The 21,176-nt window shown below is 35.0% G+C and overlaps 1 protein-coding gene across 7 annotated transcripts in view; it reads right to left on the reverse strand.

Annotated features, from left to right (window-relative positions):
- The window catches only part of XRN1 (5'-3' exoribonuclease 1), a 41,340-nt gene that overhangs the window by 8,872 nt on the left and 11,292 nt on the right, over positions 1-21,176 (reverse strand). For 5 of the 7 annotated variants that reach the window (XR_008749328.1, XR_008749329.1, XM_055816812.1 and 2 more), the window contains exons 12-42: positions 20,381-20,486; positions 19,923-20,012; positions 19,616-19,772; positions 19,149-19,268; positions 17,957-18,126; positions 17,032-17,152; positions 16,835-16,933; positions 15,445-15,548; positions 14,797-14,928; positions 13,903-14,065; positions 13,332-13,445; positions 12,746-12,844; positions 12,467-12,582; positions 12,039-12,185; positions 11,586-11,675; positions 10,484-10,619; positions 9,696-9,752; positions 8,897-9,029; positions 7,691-7,760; positions 6,343-6,568; positions 5,591-5,692; positions 4,792-4,887; positions 4,440-4,554; positions 3,842-3,906; positions 3,330-3,440; positions 2,841-2,966; positions 2,364-2,520; positions 1,865-2,043; positions 1,534-1,647; positions 1,332-1,455; positions 174-325 (exon numbers count right to left, since the gene is read on the reverse strand). Coding sequence is in view for 5 of the 7 variants with exons in the window: in XM_055816812.1 (XP_055672787.1) it covers positions 174-325; positions 1,332-1,455; positions 1,534-1,647; positions 1,865-2,043; positions 2,364-2,520; positions 2,841-2,966; positions 3,330-3,440; positions 3,842-3,906; positions 4,440-4,554; positions 4,792-4,887; positions 5,591-5,692; positions 6,343-6,568; positions 7,691-7,760; positions 8,897-9,029; positions 9,696-9,752; positions 10,484-10,619; positions 11,586-11,675; positions 12,039-12,185; positions 12,467-12,582; positions 12,746-12,844; positions 13,332-13,445; positions 13,903-14,065; positions 14,797-14,928; positions 15,445-15,548; positions 16,835-16,933; positions 17,032-17,152; positions 17,957-18,126; positions 19,149-19,268; positions 19,616-19,772; positions 19,923-20,012; positions 20,381-20,486 (3,791 nt within the window). In the remaining 2 variants the exon portion in view is untranslated. The remainder of the gene's footprint in view (positions 1-173; positions 326-1,331; positions 1,456-1,533; positions 1,648-1,864; positions 2,044-2,363; positions 2,521-2,840; positions 2,967-3,329; positions 3,441-3,841; positions 3,907-4,439; positions 4,555-4,791; positions 4,888-5,590; positions 5,693-6,342; positions 6,569-7,690; positions 7,761-8,896; positions 9,030-9,695; positions 9,753-10,483; positions 10,620-11,585; positions 11,676-12,038; positions 12,186-12,466; positions 12,583-12,745; positions 12,845-13,331; positions 13,446-13,902; positions 14,066-14,796; positions 14,929-15,444; positions 15,549-16,834; positions 16,934-17,031; positions 17,153-17,956; positions 18,127-19,148; positions 19,269-19,615; positions 19,773-19,922; positions 20,013-20,380; positions 20,487-21,176) is intronic. The other 2 variants (XM_055816810.1, XM_055816809.1) reach the window with 2 other exon arrangements.

Genomic DNA, 21,176 nt, shown 5'->3' on the forward strand with positions numbered 1-21,176 from the left:
AGAATGCATTCTCAAAAAACTGCAAATATTCCACTTTTAGAAAACATGCACACAATTTTTTACAATAATTTTCTAATACTAAATAGTGCTTCACAGTGGGGATGTTGTTGCATTGATCATGTAGGCACATTTTTTACAAAAATAAAGTATTAAGACAAACCTGCCAATCTTACCTGCAGAGGTATAAACTGGTGGTGAGAACCAACTGGTATAGTTCCTGCAAGAGACACATTTCCTGGATAGGACCCAGGATAGTAATGTTTAGGCACTGGAGTTCCCCAGGACACTGGACCAAACATGTGAGATGATGGAGGCATTATATTAGCTGTGAAAATAAGTAACTTTTAGTTCTCTTTCCTCAAAAAGAAGATACCAACTCCCCAGGACCCCAAAAGTACCCCAACTACATTTGCCTGCATGTTGTTTCTCTTTCCAGTAAAGCTTCATATTCTTCCTGGTTTATTTTAATAGATAAGTATTTATTATCTAAAAAATCCCAAATAGTTCTGCTTTTACAGAACTATACCTAGAAAACAGCACAGCTAAGAGCACCAGGTCACGGCATCTGCATTTCAGAGTGCACATAACTTGGGATCTTTGCACCCATAGCTGAGTGAATCGTGTTAGTAGAAGGTTGCAAGTTTAGGTCACATCCTTTTGAAACAAATCAACAATACAGAAACCCTGGGGAAAGAGATGTAGCAGCTGCTGTATAGGTTAGTAGGATGCTACAAAGGTGCTGGCTCATTGATTAGTAGCTCTGAACGTGAGCTTTAGTAGAATACAAAATTGACAGGGCCCAGAACCGCCACCAAGATTTTTAGCAATTTTTTGGGAGGGTTCCTTAATGTGCTAATGTTTGGGAGTGTAGAACAGGATTGTGATGCATCACTTCAGTGAAAGTTGGTTATAAACAAACACACACGCTAACGCATGGATAAGCATTAACTATACAGGGTGGGGAAAAAAAGAAATCCATGCAGAAAATCAAGAAAAAGATTTCTTATGAATTCTGGACTGGAACTATCAGCTTTGATCTAATTATTATTGTTTTGAAGGCGAAAGAGCCCCAACACAAAAAACCAACGATGAATGGACAAATATATTACTGAGGAAAAGAAATAAATTGGGAAAGACATGATTGTCTGAAATGAATTAATTTGCATATCGATGAGAAGAGATTCATGAACTGCTTTCAAAGCAGTTCAGACAAACCTACATACATGAAGACCAAAAATGGCTTTCTGGAAGGCATGCATTTTCATATGAAGAACTATTACAATTACAGGTATCATGAAAACGTCTGAAACATGTACTAGTCAACCACTTACCAGGGGGTTGTGCAAATACTGGAGGAATAGATCCAGGCGGTACAGGAACTCCCAGTGGCTGGTAATTTGGAAACACTGGTGGAGGCGGAGGTGGAGGCGCAGGGAAGTTTACTCCTACAGAACTCTATGAAGGAGGAAAGGAGGATTACAAGCATGCAATGCAACAGAGACAAAGATTTTAAAACATTCTTTATATCCTCACCAAACGCTGTAAAGCAAAAAGTGCAGCTTTCTCCTTTGCTTCAGCTTCAGAATGACACTGTGGTCCGTGAACCAACAAGCCATTTGATAGTTTTATGTGACAAACTGTCATGGTCTAGAAAAATGAGATAAGATTTTTGAGGGAATTTGTACTGCTGACAAACTGAGAGATAGAAACAGAGGATTTGTTTGTTTGTTTTGGAGGAAAGAAACCAAAACAAAAGGAGATAAGGTTTATTTTTAGATGGATCTCAGTGTTCAGTCCAAATGTTTAATATAGGACAATTGAAACAAAGTTGAGAACTTGAACTATTTGCAGAAAAAGCTTTTACCTGTGGTGTTTTTAGGAAAGAGAAATCTGGTTGTGACATTCCAACAAGAGAACAAATACGAGAAAGTTCAGAAACAGTAGACAGTGCAGGCTGTGGACAAGCAAAAGGGTGACCTCCAGTTTCCAGTGCTGGGGTGTTCTGAGGGCCTCCAGTGCCATGATGCTTGTTCATATAAGCAGCTGACAGAAGAAAAAAAAAAAAAAAAAAAGAAAACGATAAAAAAAAGTGGTATCACAAACATTTCCTGCACTGAAAGGATAGCAACTTTGTTATTAGCAGAAAAAAAGCATATTTGATTTTTTCTAGCATTTTCATATCTGATAAACAAAAACCAGAAGACTACATATAGAGATTTTTAGATCTGAGTAAAGAAGTAGAACTGAAAAAGATGGACATCTTATTACTATATTTTGAAAAAATCAGTACTCTACAGTTAGCCATGTTCTAAAATGTCACTACAAGATAAAGCTCTGAATGATGAGCCGATGTCTAAACATACCCATTTTTTTTGTTTGTCTATACTGCGAGGCAGCTCCATGGCAATCCTGTCTACTAGGGAGAGCAGGAACATCATTAACTTGGGATTTCAGTTCATTCTTTGTTTCCGGGTCAGAGCCATCTATCTTCAAAATCTCTTTAAGCATCTGAGTTCCTTTCTTTAAAAATAAAATAAACCATTCAGGGCCATGATGGCATTCAGATAACACTACCTTCTTATTTAACTCTAAATATCACAATCGGTAACAAAATCTCAATTTTTGTTTTCCTATCAGTTACATTCTATCAAAGCACAGATAACAGTATCTTAGCACGAACAAATGTGTTTTATAATTTTCTTTTAGAACAGCGAATTAAAAGCTCATCAATATGTTTAAAAAGACAGTATGAGTTTTCATGGAGTTTCTTTAAATAGAAGCATTGATGCTAAGATAGCAGATGCTAAACTGCAATGTAATGATTCCTGCAGTATACAGACCATAGCAAATGACTGTGGTGACAGATGTTCTTCATTTGTAGCTCTTGCTTCCTTGGAATAAGTCTGTGCTTCGTTTTCTTTGGAAATTTTCAAAGAAGCTAGAAGGCTTTCAAGTTCATTGTCCTTCTTAAAACAAATTAAAAAGAAGTACATCAACTTAGTATATTGCAAGCAGATGCAAGAGAAAGAGTATATTAGTTTGAGATTAATTTTATGATCATTCAGTATTTTTTTCATCTTAGCTTGGGCAGATCACAGTCATGTTTTCTCAGAGTGTGAGCTGATACCCAGAGACTACAAGTTTTGCATACAAAACAGGTGCAAGGATTGACTAACAGAGAACTGATTTAAAGAATGATCAAGGTTATACAGGTTTGTCTTGTATCTGTTAAAAATTTGCACACAAGCAATCAGGAATAATTGGAACAAAATGGACTGGAAATGTAAGTTAGTCAAAGAGCACAAGAAAATCAACTATGTAGATCCTACCTTTCCGCCTGTACAGGGACCATCCACTGCAGCCTTCTGAATTGCAGGCACATTGGGACTTACATTCCGCTTCAAAAGTTTGACATTGTACTTATTCACACCTGCAAAATTCTGAAATAAACTGCAGCATTTATTATTGAATACTAATACTCCACTACTCATTATAACACAATCGTATTAGAAATGCATCTGCAAATAGCTTTCACAAGCTAATATTCTTAGAGGATTTCAGCTTACTGAAAACCTAGCATTTGTGTTTTCTCATTGCAGCATAGCTTTTAGAGTCTGAGAGAAATGAGAAAACCATTTGGTATCATCATTATACATATTACACACTTTCTCTAATTTTCTGTCTATAAAATCTCTAGACAAAAAAGAAATATCCAAAATAAAATTTACCTAGTAAAAGAATCAACTATGATGCCAGTTAAAGAGAAATCTGTAGAATGATGAATCAGATAATAGTAACATAAAAAGAAAATAATACATTTACTCAGTGCAGAAGAAATTACCTGTTTGTTTGATATTTTATTATGTGGCTGACTTTCACCTCTTGTAACTTTGGAATCTTCTTTAACTACAAAAGAATGTATTCTTTTGAAATGCTCTTAAAAACTGTAATAATAATCAATGTTCAAAAAGAAATTATTAACTCCATACAAATACACAGAGCTGCATTGATGTGAATGGTTGCATCAAATGTCTAACTCATACGTTTTAAGTAATTTGGTGTATCCTTTTCTTCTAGGATAAAGTAAAATTAAGTATATGCAATAATATATCTCTTTTTATATGCTGCAGTTATGATCGTAAGCAAATTTTCAAAGCCAAGTTGTGGGTTTTTTTTTTTGTTTTGTTTTTATACCAGATGGGTGGGAAGTCAACATAATGCAGAACAGGTTGATTAAAAGGTTCAGGATTAAGTGTGGAATAACCCAATATGCACAGCAGGTACATTATTTGACAATACCAAGTGCAATGCAGTGTTGTGTACATGAGTATAACAAACTATTTTCTGTTGATAACTACAAAAAGCTCAACAGGCATTTCAATTAAGATTGGATAAAGCAAGTAGTTCTCCTAAACAAAGTTTCTAATTATAGTACTTACATTTTTTATATGGCTCCTGTTTTCTTTGCTGACCTTTAAAGCTGCTGTCGTTGAATTCTGGCTTATAGAACTGATTGCCAGTTCCTAGTTTGATTTCCTGAGGTAGAACTGCACCCTAGGATTTCAAACATCAAACCTTAATCAGAAAACTATGTATCTATCATTTACATAGTAGTCCCATATGATTATCACCTCTTTCCAGAGCTACGCATACCCTGTGTAACAACAATTTCATCCAGAGGATTTATTTGTAACATTAACTAGAAAGTTTTCTGATTCAATGAACTGACATATAAAATTATGTACCTTCATATTCTGAACCCAGGGATCTGTTTAAAGTTCACATACTAACCTTCTCATGCATGTTTTGCTGAATGTGGTGAGACTTCCCAGAACCCTGCAATGATTGCCATATGCTGCAGAATTCATCATCTTGCTTACTCTGTGCCTGAAAAAATAAGAACACCCCCAACAAACTCAGCAACTATAAACTCAACTTTTGAAAAGCTAATCGTATACAAACATATTGTGAAAATTTTAAGGTCCAAGTTTAACTAAGTGCTCATACAGAAATTGTCATACTGACACTAGAGGAACTTGCAGGTATTTAATTTATGAAATAGGCTATTGTGGTGGGTTGTATTTATATAAACAACTCTTCCTAAGAATCACCTTTAAATGGAAACGAGCTTAGTTTGTTTTGAGATTGTTTTTGTTATTAACTGAAGTTATGAACATAGGAAAGATCACCAAGTATAACTAAACTCAGATATTAATTCAAAATGGGTTCAAAAGCATGCTCTCATACCGGTAGCATTCTTAAATTTTGTTATTAAAGCCTTATTTTGAAAGGCCATATCAATCAGACTCAACTGCTTCATAACATTACAGGTATGGTATGACAGAACTGAAGCCCAGCTATGTAGAAAACACTTTTGAAAAACTAGGATCTAAACAAGGATAACACAGGATATTATGCTCATTCAAGAGCTGGGACAAGTTCTGCTCCAGTCTGTATACTGACGAAAACATTTGATGTGCTAAAACAAAGCTACCTATTAACCATAAGACAAGGACACCCACTCTAAACAGGGGACCAAAATAAATACTGACATATTTGGGTCCAATACTAAATGAATCTGAACACTCACTTTATTTTTCTGATTGCCACTCAGAAATGATCCTTTCTGGGGTGAGTTAGAGTTGCCCTGATTTTCAGCCCTGAGATTGTAATGCTGTCTTCCATTCAGTTGCTAAATCATTGAGAGAGAGAGAAAAAAAAAAAAAAATCAGAAATGTTTCATTGACTTAAATTTTCTTTTGGAAAGATGTTTTTCTTGTATAGACTTAAAAAACAGGAGAAAATTCTTCTCAAACACACTTATAGGAACATGGAATTATCAATTAAGCTGATTTTCTTTAAAGAAGTCACTTACTAGAAAATAAAAGTTTTATCAAACCAATAAGAACTCCAGTTCCTCTGTAATTTTTCATCTTTTACTGTATTCTCAATGTAAATCATAAGCAAGATTGACAAGGAAATCATGTCTTCTCTTTCTGAGCATGGACAAACTTGGCCTACAGGAAGCATTACTAGGAGCAGAGCTTTAAGGAAATAACTGCATCTCTGCCCAAACAAACTATTTGTTGACACCAAATGTGGTGTTACTGCTCCGAACTAAGTATTTGTCTCTTAGAAACACAACTGGAGCTACTCAAAGCAAAACAACTGTCAATAAGAAACTTGTGGTCCCTTTCATTATTAGATTCATTAATTTCTTCAAAATAAGGATTACCCTACTTCTAATATACTGGCATAAAAATTAAATTTTGTTTGTACCGATGAACATAACCATGGTCATAAGGGAAAAATGTTTTTGTACAAATGAAAGAAAAGTCTTACTTGAGTAGGAACAAAAAGGGAGCGAGGAGAATGGTTGAGGCCTCCCAGATGATCTTTTTGTGAGCATACAGATGACAGATCAGATGCATATGAATTGCAGTTATTCACAGCTGGCTGAGGTTTAACTATGGCCATCAGTTTTTGATTTCCCATTTCTGACCGACTACCATGGGACAGGTTAATTAAGGCACTTGATGGCAGACGATAACCTCTGGCAGGTGAGCACCTTAAGAAAAGCAAATTACATCATTTTCATGTAGTTTAATTGTCGGACATTTCAATATATTTGATTTAACAACACTGGTGCCTCTATGCCGGAAGAACAGCAGAGACTAAAAACTGTCTCCAATATTGAAATCTAGTACCGCTACACACAGTGTTAATCCCATTGTGCTCCCCTTTGACCTCCAGCTGTCAAAACCAGAAAACAACAGTAACTACTATTACTCTGAGTTTATACTGTACCTTTCAGTGCTGAGCTCAAAGAAATTTTAAAGTTAAGTGAACTGTTCTAGCATGATTCTGTAGTAATTATTTCTGTAAAAAATGATGAACCAGGAAACAATATTTTTTCTTTTTCTGAGATGAAAACTGATGCCAGTAGCAGAATTATAAATTGAAGTTAAACAACATTTAGTTTTATATCTTACGATTCTGAATACAGAAGATTAACTGTTTTACAGGACATGCAAGGGATAGGATAGTGTTATGCTTGCCGAATGCAGGGAATAGGTAAGATTCCCCTCTAATTTCTGCCATAAAAAACTTAATTTATCTAAGAACAGTAAAATGAAGCCTGATGAGTAAATGTGTGCACTTCAAAGTTTATCTGCTTACTTAAAATACAGAAGTTATCACACTTGTTAGAACAAAAGCATTAACCATGCCTCCACCTCCTGAAGAACAGTTTAGGTTTTAATGGTGATTAGAATTTAGTGCCTAAGTATCAATTATTGATAGTTCAGAGTCCCTCCTTCAGAGGAACAGATGATTATGGACTATTTTTTAATCTATATGTTGAAGCCATGCTGATAATAACTGGTTTTCTACATACTTTAGAAAGAAAATTGGGTTCTAGTGCCTTATGCTGGTTTGTATTCGGTTTCTACAAATCAGAAGCTTCTAAATACTCAAAAAAGCCTAGAAGAGCTCTTCCAAAATATAATAAGCTTCATAAAAGTTATCCCTACTCAAAGAGAAAAAGAAACATAAAAGAAACAAAATCTGACCAATACTGTTGAGAAACAAAGTTTTAAAAAGAGGAGTTAAAAATACTCAAACCAAAGACAAAAACTTCATGCCATCTATACCAGCAGTATGAAATGACTATGAAACGCTCTGCACAAACCTTATGGTTAGGCCTCCAAGGAATTCTTCATCAAACAAAACTTCGAAGAGTACATCTGTTTCTCTAGTGGCTAGAGAAAACAAAGTAAAATGTCATCCTACATATGTAACAGCTATTTGATCTGAATTATGTAAATATCTATATTAGTTATGCAATAAATAATGAAAAGACCCAAAATAACTCACTAGCAACAAAACCTCCCTTATTCCCTAAATGAATAATTTCATTAACAGCAATTCAGAAATGCTTCTCCAAGTCATACATGGCTGCCCTTTTAGATACACTCCCAACAGAAACATACCATGCATAACAACTTACAGACCTGCGCAGGTTAACGGAACTGCAATATATAGCAGTATGTCACAGTTGTCAGAAACTGCCAGAGAAGAGATGCAAGCCATCTTTACATTCAGGCAGTCTGCAACAGACAGCTTTAACATTACCTTCTTGCATAACGATAAACTAATACTCCTTTTAAATTATACTAGTGTATAATCATTACGGAGAAAAGAATACCTCTCTAAAGAGCTGCATTCATGCCTACTCTATTCAAAATTCTGTTGGATGCAAACTGAATGAGAAAGCAACTACTTCAATGCCAGGTAAGGAAACAATTTCTGTTACTAGATCTCAAACTGCTACACCCAATGTGATTCAGTAAATCCTTCTGTTTACCTGAAATAGATTAATGGATAATCTTCCTGTCAAAGAAGGTATAAATCCATGCGATTTAACAAAAATGGAGTATCACAGAGTAAAAACTACATTTCAGATAAAATAATTTCAGACAAATTGTGTTTGATAAAACTTTATGTTCAATGTAAATATTAAGCCTAATATTTTTTTTATCTGTACTTCTCTTAACTTTGCCCCTATCTTTCCATAACTTCATTTTGTTCTTTTTGTGCAGCCTGTGTTCTCCCTCATTGACCTCTCTGCCCTCTTCATATTAAGAAGGAATAAAGGGTAACTGATTTCTTAGTCAAAGTACAGCTATGTAACACAAGAAATTAAAACAGGATACCTGTAGGTTTAATTGAAAACAGTAGACGTCATTAGTGACTTATTTAGTTACATGTGCTTTATAGGTGTGCAGTTTCTGTGCATTCACAACCATTATACAAAACACTTTTCTGCAGCCTGCTTTCACATCACTAGCCAAGCTGTTATATAGCTACGATGCTAAAATTATGATGAAAATATTACCTCCTTTAATTCCTATAATGGTACCTCGAAGACCAACTGGAACAGAAAAGTTCTCTCTCACATTGACAACACGGTCAAACAGCCTATACTCTGCATCTCGATCTGGAACAACCCCATTCTGTTGTTCTAATGGCTGACAATAACCAAAACATAGTGTTAATGTTAACTAAAAAATAGGGAATACAGCAAAATGCATTTATAACAGTATCTGAAACACATTATAAAGCAAACTTTTGGGGGGATAAAAGGGGAGAGGGGCTGGGAATTGTTTAAGAACATAGAATCTTCCCTCCCCAGACACAAAGCACGCTTTCACTTTTTTTTTTTTCTTGCAACTCTCACTTACTGCTTCTGCCTGAGAAAGAGCAATGCTGTACATGATCCATGGCAGACCAAGAGGATCAATTCAGACAAAATAAATCCTCCTGCCTGTATCAGTAACATGGGTATCTGTGAAATACCACGCAAGATAAGCAGCGGGTCCTATGTCAAGAACTGGACAAAAAGCAAAACAAGGAAGAAGAGACATATTCTATTTTGCCTTCATTACACAGCCAATAAGAATTGTAGAAGCATGAAGGACAGAAGGCAGGAAAAAAATGAATGTCAGTATAATACATAACAGAGTTTGTAGTTAGTAGAAATTATCTCCTTTTAGAAAGACTACTGCGCTCTAACTGGTTTTCTAGAAGGCATTATAAAGCTTTTTCTTCCATTAATACTGTATAAAATTCCACTCTCTGAAAGCTGGTAAGCTTAGGTAAAAGAAGTATGATCTGGATATTTTCACATCACTTACTCTGTACAGCAAATGGGGTTTCACAGTCACTCGCACCTTCTTGTTGCTCTTTCTCTGCTGAAGGAAAGGAACAAAGTCATTACAAACATGTAGAAACCAACACCAGATTTTAGGTACAACAAAACACCTGAAAAGATAACATAGAATTCTTCTGGGTTTTTTTAGATAAAGGTATACAGCTTTCATGAAGCCTTTAGGATGACGAAGTCCAGTTTTTAAAATGTGACAGATTTCTTACCAAAGCTTTTGCATTGTTTGGCTAATTCCAGAACTCACAACAATTTTATTAACATGTCCCTGCAAGTAATGTCAAAGAAATCAGCTTATTATTTCATGTGGCTTTGCCTTTAGCTTTTGCTTTAGTAATTTCCTTGGCTCTTTTTTTGATCTGTGGCTTTCAGAAATAAACTTTCTAATTTTCCTCAGACCAAACAGAAACTACAAGGGAAGAACATCTAGTTCTGCACTTAGAAACCGCACTTCAGTAGTTCAGAATATATACTGACACCTGTTCCTTTCTGAAATGGCCAAGAGACAGAGTTCAGAGAATTGCCTAATGCTGCTGAATTATCTGTAAAAGTGAGTCAATTAAAAAGATTAATAATGAGCTCTCCTGAATTTCTGGGACAATTCGTGTTAGAAATTCACATCTTGCATTACATTCTGTATTTTTTTTCTTTGGAATGACAAGTACTCTTCAATTATTTTATTCTAATTAAAGAACCTGAAAACTAATGGGCAGCTACTTTTTGCTTCACCCCTGCTCACAGTGATGTCAAGCTGCATACCTTGCATTTCTCTATTTCTTCTTCAATTTTCTCAACAATGGCTGCATCCAAAATTTGCAAGTCACAAGATGAGCGAGACAAAGCAGACACAGGATGTGCTTTTAACCAGGCAACAATTTCTTGAACTTTCTCAGCTCTAAATAAAAACCAACAAGAATAAAAGTTTAACTGCATAAACTAAGAATTTTACCACATTTCCTGATTTAATCAATCAAGTATTATGATACAGGCACAATGCTTGTATACGTTCATAAAGTAACAGAATTTAAGAGTTCTGTATTTACAATAGGGGTTAAAAAAAATAACCGAATCATGCAATACTGTTTCAAAACTGTAACTTTGAAGTTTTGTCTCAGAAAAAAAGATATTTAAAATTATTCAGTAAATTACGTTTGCATCCAACCAACTAACCATGTCAGGTTTTATTTAAAGGTTCTGTGACCAGCTGTTTCTCACAACACAGAAAGAACTTCAGGGCATGCCTCACTGGTAAAATGGAGCACAAACCTGAGATTCTTATAATAAAAACTGTCCCACAATGGTATATCCACCTGGTAAGAGTCCTGTGGAGTGCAGCATCATTTGAGTGCAACTAGCTAATAACAAAAGCTTTTTTAATATTACTATGCTCTATCTGGAACCAAGGTTGCTCCTTGTCTCCCATGAAACTGACTGAATGTACACCAAAAATAAGCAAAATATTTTAAATTCTGCACATTATTTTTCAAATTCAAAGTGATCTTAAACAATTAAAATAATTGTTGCTTATTTTCCAAAAATGATTTTTTGGTGACTTTGTGACTATACATAACTAAGCTTACTGAAGGTTACTTTAAAAGCAAGAATTAATGAAGTAGCCATTGAAATTAGATTTCTCATTTCATGGACCTGAGATAGGAGTCTGACAGAGACTTGGACTCCACAACTTGTAACATAACAACATTGTGATAATTTCTTCAGAGTCATCACTGAATAACCATGCTGCTCAAGGACCAGCAAGGTTTGTTACATAGCAGACACTCCACGATCACCACCGATTCCACAGTGTTGTCAGTCTTTATGCTGGGGAGGTGACACACAACAAAGGAGAATGATGGCTTACCCATTCTCATCCTCTCCAGGCCAAATGTCATCTTCATAGAAGATATCTTCCTGGCTATTCTTGGCTATATAATTAAATAGTTCAGGGACCCTAAAAAATTAATTAAGTGGAAGACAAATTTAGTTTCATATCAGCATAGACCACAAAAAAGCCTCATCAAAACAAACCCTGACAAGCTTCAAAATTTCTGTAGCCCAGATGGATTATTTTTTACTTTAGTGTCATACTGTTCATTTAGCAACAGTAAGCTGCTGACATTATTACTCTATCCCAAAATATGCTTCTCCTTGAAAGGAGAGACTGTTGGAAGGAGAATATTGGCATAAAAGAAATTCCATCAAGCTATCTCCAAAAGCAAACTCATCAGTTCTTAGAAGATCTGTCTCCAGAGGGCCAACTCCAAAGTGGATACGAAGCTGGATAATTTGGATGAAGTTCATATCCAATATTTACCTTTCTAAATACTCAGCAAGCAGTTGTTCTACTGCAGAAGAATACATCCATTCATTTCCAACTTTCTTAGTATAGCCAGGAACTTCTTCGTTTTTCTTATTGAACTTCAGGTTTAGCCCCACATTTGCTTTGTGATCTCCATGAGGACTGGAAATCAGAAAAAGTTTATCCACAGACTTTAACCACAGAAAATTCACTGTGATGTTTACTTGTCAGCACTGTGTCAGCTCTAAATATCACAGGATGTAAGCTGTGCTACAGTAGCTGTCCACATGTACGTCCATACCTCATTGCAAAGGAGGATAGGGCTTTATATCACAAAACAGTTGTTATATACTTGATAAGAACAGCACTTAAACATAGCAGAAATAGAGTTTTATTGGAATTTAGAAGCTTTTCTACAGTCAAAGTTCACAAAAAGAACTTACTTTTTCTTTGATCCTCTTCCAATAAAGATACTCCCTGTAAATCTGGACACAAGATATCCACTTACTCCAAGACGGCTGGCCAAAATATATGCAGGATTGTATTTCACAGAGTATTTCTTTAAAATAAACAAACAAAATGTATTGGCAATTCCCAAAGGATAAGTATTTTTATACAAAGGGCAAAAAAATTATATGGAAGCATCCCTTAAAGACATTTACCATTGCAAAATATATTTGACACATGCTTTAAGCTTTTATTAGAAAACCAGAAGCACTTACATGCTGGTTCTGTATTAAAGGATCAAGCTGGGGTTCACAAGGAATATTGAAAACTACACGAATTCTACCTTCTGTGATCACATCACGTGAATCTTGAACCTTGGAGAGAAACACAACACATGAAAAACGTTATTTAAAACTAGCAGTCTTTGGGCTTTAGACCGCCTAGTCTACCAACAATTTTGGTGCAGTAGGCACAGAGATGCATTGGGATTCACCATCTTGCCTTGACCCGCACACTGCTTCCTCACAACGGCAATCAAACAGCATTAGATCAAAGGAATCCATGACTGAATATAGTCCAAAACGGAAATTCTATGTGTTGCAAATTATCCCAAATAATTCATAACAATAATCCTGCATTCAAGCTATGCTACATTTTTCCTGTTATTCCAGCAACAGGGATAGGGGAAGCAGAAGAATCCCCTCCTCCTCTGACTAAACCATCAGGGAATCTTCAATTTTAAATTTTAGCTAGCAAATGACCACTACTGCCACACAACATCTTAGATTATTTTAGGCTTGCAAATAAAGAAAACTGGGGGGGGGGGGGCGCGGGGGGGGGGGGGGAATTATTTGAACTAACTTCTCCCATGCAGCCGTAATACGGAGATCCCAGCATAAAGGCTGCACTTCCAGGAGGAAATAAGTCATCCAAAGTTCTGATGTTTGAAAAACGAGAGTCAAAGGCTTTGATATCCTATATGAAAAAGACAAGTTTGATAACGTTAAGTATCATTCAGTTCCAGTAGAGTAATTTAAAAGTTCATATAAATAGACACTTATTCTAAACACTGAGTCTGAAATAATTCAAAGGCAAAAAAGTTAATGCTAGATTACAAACGCTGTTGCACAAGCAACTATACTACCTCACAGAGCATCACTACTGTACCTTAGGCAAAACATCATCAGTAAAAACATGACAAAAGCCATTTTTTCAGTAAGATCTCCGAACTGTGCAACAGGGTTCCAAATTTTGTGACAAAATACTTACTAAGCATGTCATGTTTTTTATACAATAAATTGCATGAATTTAAGATGTTTATTTTTGTTCATTCTGTTGTTTTAAAGGAGCATACACCCTTTCTTCTGTGCACCCCTCCACACCAACAGAGTAAGGAGCTATGCGCAAGAAGATACTGAACTTGTCTATTTACCTTGACAACTGTTTGGTAAACAAAAGGAAGAACTTGTTTTGACCACTGCTTCTCCAAATAAACTTCTCCATTTTGGCGTAGCTGATATCTATTACCAGTGAGTAACTGAGCATACACTACTATTGATGTTTCATGGATAATTATTCCTTTTCTTCTCTGGTAGCTGAATACAAAGCAGAACATTAAGTTTGATTACAATAAACTAAACTGAACCGAGAGGCTGGAATGAATTTCTTGACATGAATCAAAATAAATAAACAATACTCTTAACAAACGGATTCTAACAGCATGCTTCCTGTTTTATAAAAAATACCCAGAATAAATGGATTGACCAATTGCTTATCCATTGTTGCACAGTCATCATTATATAGTGAAGTGAGTTGATTTAAACACATTTTACCTTTACAGTGGGAAGGGTTAGGAATAATGAAGGCAGTTAACTCAAACGACAAATAATAAAATGGCAGGCTACTCTAACTCAGTTGTGTTCCACTGGGCACCCACATTCTAGAAGAGCAAAAGATGTATTCGAATTTAAGAAAGCTAAGCTATCGCAGTTGTAACTCGATACTGTATGACTCCATTCTATATACTTCCCGCAACTGAATATTTAAGACCAGAACAGAAAATCAAGTGGGAAAGTAAATAACAAAACTCATTCATTTGAGAATTCTTTTGTAACAGCATCTAACTTTAAATACCTAGGGACTAACTTCATATATTCCGAAATTTCAACATAAGTTCTTTTATGTTGTTTTTTTGAATTCCAGCGTTCATTAACATTTATCAAGTATTCAGCAGCTATTCTCTACTATTTAGGCTTGTAATAACGCAACAAAACATAGCTAAGTTATAACATGCAAAGTTAACACCTTAATTTTCAAAATTACTCACTGCTCTGAAATGCCTTGAACTTCTTTTAACCACATGCTTTGCTCCTTATCTCCAACATATGCCACTTTAGTTGGAGGCACTGCATTTCCCATGTAAAGCCTCTGTGTGCCATGTGGTTCTTCCAAATAAAACCTTGAGAATATTACGACAGGTATGAATTTAACCAAATAAGATTAATCTAGACATAACCAATTGTGAACAAAACTTGAAATAGTCAGAAATTACTTGCTAAGGACAAGGAAAACTTGCAGCATCATTTTATGTACCCCTTCCACAACAGGCCACGCGGCTTATTTTTTATTAAAAATACCAGTGGATGTGCTGATAGGAAGAGTGTTTAGAAATGTTCTCTTTTACATTATTCGGTGTGGATTTCTGTGCATGCATTTTTCCCTCAAAGCTGAGAAAGAGCTCTCCCAGACTTCTACATCTATAGCAAAATATTGAAGGAGTAGACTTCTACAGAGATAACCAAACCTCAGAAGAATGTTAAGAAAGGGTTCTTCCACCAAGCAGCCTTTGATATATGTGGACTAATCTGCTGTTAGCAAGTATTACACTAAAACCAAAACTTCTGTACAGCCTAAGGAATTTAATATTAATGAAACACTACAGACAACAAACAACTGTCTATGAAATATCTCTTACTTAGTTTCTCCATCTGACACAGCAACAACTCTGGCTTCTTCAAGGTGTGGCCAGTTAACAAAAACACGCTTTCCAAGTATCAAACTGGCAACATTTTCTACTATCTGAAAAAAAACCAGGAGTTACTAATTCTTTAACATATTAGAGGATATTTTTAAAGTATTTTCAAACTGGTTTTGCAATGAAAAATACTCCAGTTGAAGAACAGGTTTTCTTGCAGAATAAAAAGCTCATTTTAGCTTATTAGATTGTATTTTGATACCTATTACAATCTCTGATTGGCAATGGAGAAAGAAGAAAATCCTGTCTTGTTGTTTTCCTCCTTTCTCATTTCCTGGTTTTATTTATTTAAGTCTGAAACTTTTTTCTTTTTCTGGATTTGTGTTTTGCTACCTGATATTTTTGATTATGAAAGAGTGGCCTTTTAAAGGACTTAGAAAAAAAAATGATTCTTAATGTCTCTACATAACTCCTTCCTCTAATTCCTCTAACAAACAGTCTCATTTAAGTGGAAGGTGTTAAGTTTGCTTTGTTAATGAAAAGGGACTGATTAAAAAAGTGTCTTTATACTCAGCTACACAAGAGACAAGGGGCTCTGGTCTGGAGACTCTGCTTCCTCCCATTTATACTTTTTCCAACTATTAATTAGTCCGGAGTGAGTCTCACCAACTCGTTACCCAAGAACATCTGATGGCTACTACAGAGAAATGCCAGAAACTCTGCTAAGGAGACAATATTTAATATTCTGAAATCAGTACAAATTTAAATCTTCCAGCAGATTTCCAAAATTCTAGACTTTTCCCCACAGAAATTTAGCATTTTAATCCTAACAAACTTTTATTTTTTACTACTGACCCCAACAAAAGCTTTCAGTGTGAACAAATATCATAGATGTGCTCCGTTAAGGGATTTGGATGTTTTCAAAATATATACTGGGAATACTTCCACTTAATGGTCTCAAATTTGAGCTGGAAGGTAAGAAGTCTAGATTTCTTACTCCAGCAACAAATTCTATAGCCTTGAGCATACAGCTGTATTTCACCTTCCTTTCTTTTCATCAAATTTTAACAACTTACACATTAACCTCATTTTGAAATCAAGCATTACTAGTTAAAAGTTTTAAAATATCTAAAAACATTATTTGAAATTAACTATTCAATATATTTAACGATTCTTTTTTAAGATATACTTGGGTGTCAAAAATTTTGAAAAACTTTTTCAGTACTACTCTAGAAATGTTTGTCTCCTATAATACACTATAAAGAAGATACAAATAATGAACATTTAAAATCTGACTATATAATGAATTCAGTCTTTTTATGACAAAGTTTTTTTCTCTGTTTTTTCTGCTGTTTTGTTGGTGTTTTTTTGTTAGGAGCTGAATGTTTACCTGCTCGTTTGAGTTCTCATCAGCTATGATTTCCAACATCATGTTCTCTCCATGGCTGCTTTGCTGAAACACCTGTACACCACTTTTTCTAAGGTAGAACTGGGTAAAAAACAAAACAGCACGTAAAACTCACTTGAACTCTTACATAGTTATCTGTTAAATACAATTGAAAATGTCAGAAGAAAGATATCTTTTACCTTATGTTTAATGTGCTTTAAAGTAGGAAATCCACAAAAATATAATGCACTCTTGTTGATTTTAGTTATCTTATTGTGGGTTATTTCTACATGCCAAGCATCCAAAGGTATTGTTTTATGTCTAAAAAACAAGTTGCACAACAGTTGCTCATACAGGTTGACCTTCAGCTCTAGAAACATTACTCATTCAAACACGCATTAATTGACAAAGCCTCTGAATTTCCTGTAAGGTGGCAATTTATTTAAGCTGCTTGGAATCTATACAAAGGACTATGAAAACCCCATGCTATTGCTGCAAAGAGACTACTAATTAAGAAAAAGACAAAACTTCAAACCATGGTATGTCCCAATCTCCCTATTTTAATTCACTGTTATTGCCAAATTCTAAACTAGCAATGGTTCCATAAAGAATCATTCATTCCACCACTATTCATTCTTCAGTGAGGCCAATCCTGCAACAGGCATTCCTCCTCTGTGTTGCTTTGGCTACTATTAAGGTTATGTTTCCATTTAATCTTGAAACCTCAGTCTGTGTTAAAAGCTGGCTACTTTCAGTGAGAGGAGAGAGAAAAACACATTTGTGTGCAACTCTCTGCACTGGATCCAAATGCCTGCATTTTTTTTACAAAAGGTCTGGAATTAGTGTGCTGATAGATCATCACTATTATCAGATATCTGTACCAGTCTTTCATCCTCCATGTCACACAAAGTTTAGTAATTCTATACAGCGTTCATGCCACTTAACATTAGTTCCATCTGTCCTGAAAAGTAACATTTGAAGAAAAGGGACAAATACTTCTACTGTGCCATCCACAGCAGGTAAAATCTACTTCAACTTATTGGCATATACAGGCTTTCATTAAAATGCTAATAGAAGTATTCCGACTACTTTTAGTCTACTCTAAAACAGTTATGCCTGTGGTACCTTGTATGACATCTTTCTATTGCGGGGAATTTCTCTGGCCATGGTGACATGTACTGGAACTCTGCATCTTTGTCATACCAGTACATCAAGCAAGCACTGTGAGTATTTCTTCGTTTCTCCTCTTCTTTTAGGCACTTATTACAGGATTCCATGGCCTGCAGCAGTCGTTTCTAAATTTTAGAGAAATTAGTGTATGTGAAACCGGCAACAAAAATTAGCATGGAGATGTCTATACTGGGAAAGTGGATACCTGCATTTTTCTGGTTAATGTTTTAACTTTTCTAATTGCAGCCTCACCCTTCCTCATGTTGCAGCTCTCTGACAAAAATAGGACAATTACAATGGAATTGTTCTGGAGAATAAAGATTCTATTTTTACAAATATGTTCCCAAAGGCTAGTCATATTTTGCCTTTTACATTTAATATATAAAGAAATACAAAAAATATTTTAGATGTTATCATAAAATTCTGCAAAATAACTATTGAAAAGGCTTCAAAACTTTATGGGTCATTCAAGTAGCAACTCTTGTCTTTTGTAGAAGACTAAGTCCTGTCAACTCTCACTGCAAGCTATGGAAACAATTGATAGGCACACACCACCACCTGTGTGTATCATAACATCTAATCTGCACTCTTTGTTTTCATCCACTCTTTGATGTGCTCAAACTTAATCTGATAAAAGATATTGCAACAACGTATATAATACTGTTATCCCATATGCAAAAGGAAAATGTTACTATTTTATTCCTCTTGGTTAATGTTTTACTGTTTGATTTGTACTTAGCTTTCTATCCATTACTGGTGTTCATACAGAGATTTTCTGTAAAAAGACAGGGTTTTTTTCCAAGTATTTCTTTTAGCTTACTCACAGACATTCTGTATTTTTATGCATATAAAAGAATAGAATTTTTTTCTCAAAGAATCTGAGAAGTATTTGAATAGCTGATTAAAAACATGAACAAACAACAAAAAGTCCACATCCCTTATTTAAGACTTCTGTCACCTGCAGCTAAGTTTGCTTGTGGTAACTTCATCTAGCCTCTTACTCTCTAGACAGCAAATGTCTACATTTTTTGTGGTCTTATCAAGTTTAATTTAAACTTCCATTTAATTGCATGCCTAACTGCTGATTAAGAAGTTCAGCAGATTTGTTATATAGTTTTTATAGACAGCACATGTTGAAAGAATTTACCTCATCAATAAACGGGATTAATACTACAGCTTCCCATTCTTGCTGTTTTCCATTCAGGTCAGTTTTAAAATCCGGTGGATAATATTCTATAATAGGAGAGTCTTGACTAATCATCAAATGCTAGAAAAATACAATAGATGAATTAAACAGTATCAGAGAAAATTTAGCACTAATTTTAGGAAGAGATAGAGGAAGGCTGGTATTAAAACCAATTCAAGCCTGAAGGGGAATTCAACATTTATCATTTAACTACCCTAGTCTGCAGTTGCTTAGCAATGCAGAATTTTTTATTTATTACTAACTTTACAATGTACTAAGACTAATAAGAAGTATTTAACCATGCACCTAAAATGTAGAGGCAGACTATAATTAAGTGGACATGCAAAAGTATCAAAGAAGGAGTTACTAGCTGTCTGCTTTATTTCGAAGTAAGCTATAGATAAATGCAATTTAATTCTAAATCCTACCTGGTAGCATTTAGGCAGCAGATCTTTGCTAGCTGCTGGAAGTACAGCAAGAAGCTGTTCAAATGGCATGAAAGGTTTTCCCAGTTCAAATTTGATTTTGAGTTCGCTGATGTTGCGAATATCTGACAGATAAGGTGCATAATGATAAGGATAATACCTGCAGGAAAAAAACTTCTTAAGTTACCCGATTATAGCACAGCAGTGTTCACATGTCAGAAACAAAGAGAACTACAGTAAATGTTCCCAGCATACAAGATGAAATATCACTCAATCTTTAAGCAATTTCTCATTTGACAATTTTTCTTACCAGCTCCATGATTGAACTCCATGGTAATAATAATGCAAAATCCATTGTATTGCCTGGACGTAACATTCAGCTTGATCAGCCAAGAAGTCACTTAAAAGAAAACGGAAATATACTTACTAGTTTTTCTCATTTCCACGGGTATATAAAAACTACTTAGCCCCTTGTACATAGGGATGAAGACAGAGCATTTTGGGAAGCTAGTAAGACCATGGTTTTCTAGATTCATTTAATACTAATGGCTATTTTCTTTCTGTTCAGCAAATACTTGTTACAGAAAACTTGACTTGTAGCTCTTCTTGCATTAGTCAAAAGCATCACCACTGCAGGACACTGCCATGTGTTCTCTGCTACAGTGGATGAATATTCTGCCTTGTATTCGAAATCGGCAATGACTTGTCTTTGGTGTTTAAAAAGAAAATTAACAAAAGAAAAAAAGAAAGAAAAAAGCATACACTTACTCAGAAACTACTTCTACACCCATTTTAGTCATGTAGTATGTTCTTTTGTATTGCCTAAACTCAGTTTCAAACAGATCATCATCTTCTGGTTCATCTTCCAACACAGCTGAAGAGGAGTCATGAAAAAAGATAAATAAAAGGATTAACATTCACTTCTCTACTGCAATAAGGTTTGAGGACATTCAGTTTTGACATAATGCCTTAACTTTGTTCCTCAATTCACAGTTATAGGTGCTCATACCTTCACTGTGCTGAAAGTAACATGAAACACTCAAACAGAATCTTTACCCTAAGAGAATCTGGAACCTTTTTTCTCCTTTAAAGATAGGCAATGCATTTTGTAGCCCAATTACAAGAGCAGAGAAGAGAATATAAACCATGAGAAAATAATTTAAGAAAGCATTACATTTCAAAATTTAGTCTTTTTTCAGCAACATCATCTTATATCGTAGAGTAATATTGATATATTTTTTCCATTCAATTTCAAAACATGAGCAGAAGACATTTCCTACAAGTGGAATTATTTGAAAAACATAATCAACACAACCTGAAACCCCAAAGCCATATAAAAATCTGTTCATTTGTCCCCACCTATACAACAAAATACGTAGGCATACAATTATCAAAAACCTAATGTTATTGAAGATTTGCTAAGGCATTCCTTTAATTCATCATGGAAATACTAGTCCGGTAAGGAGCACTGCAAAAGCTTTAGCCCCGTTCCCTCTAACCATAAGCCAGTGATGTGCAGTTCCATTTCCTGATAGCTGACTACGTAACTCTTTAATTTAAATGA

This window comes from Falco peregrinus, chromosome 12 (assembly GCF_023634155.1).
Source record: "Falco peregrinus isolate bFalPer1 chromosome 12, bFalPer1.pri, whole genome shotgun sequence".
NCBI lineage: Eukaryota > Metazoa > Chordata > Aves > Falconiformes > Falconidae > Falco > Falco peregrinus.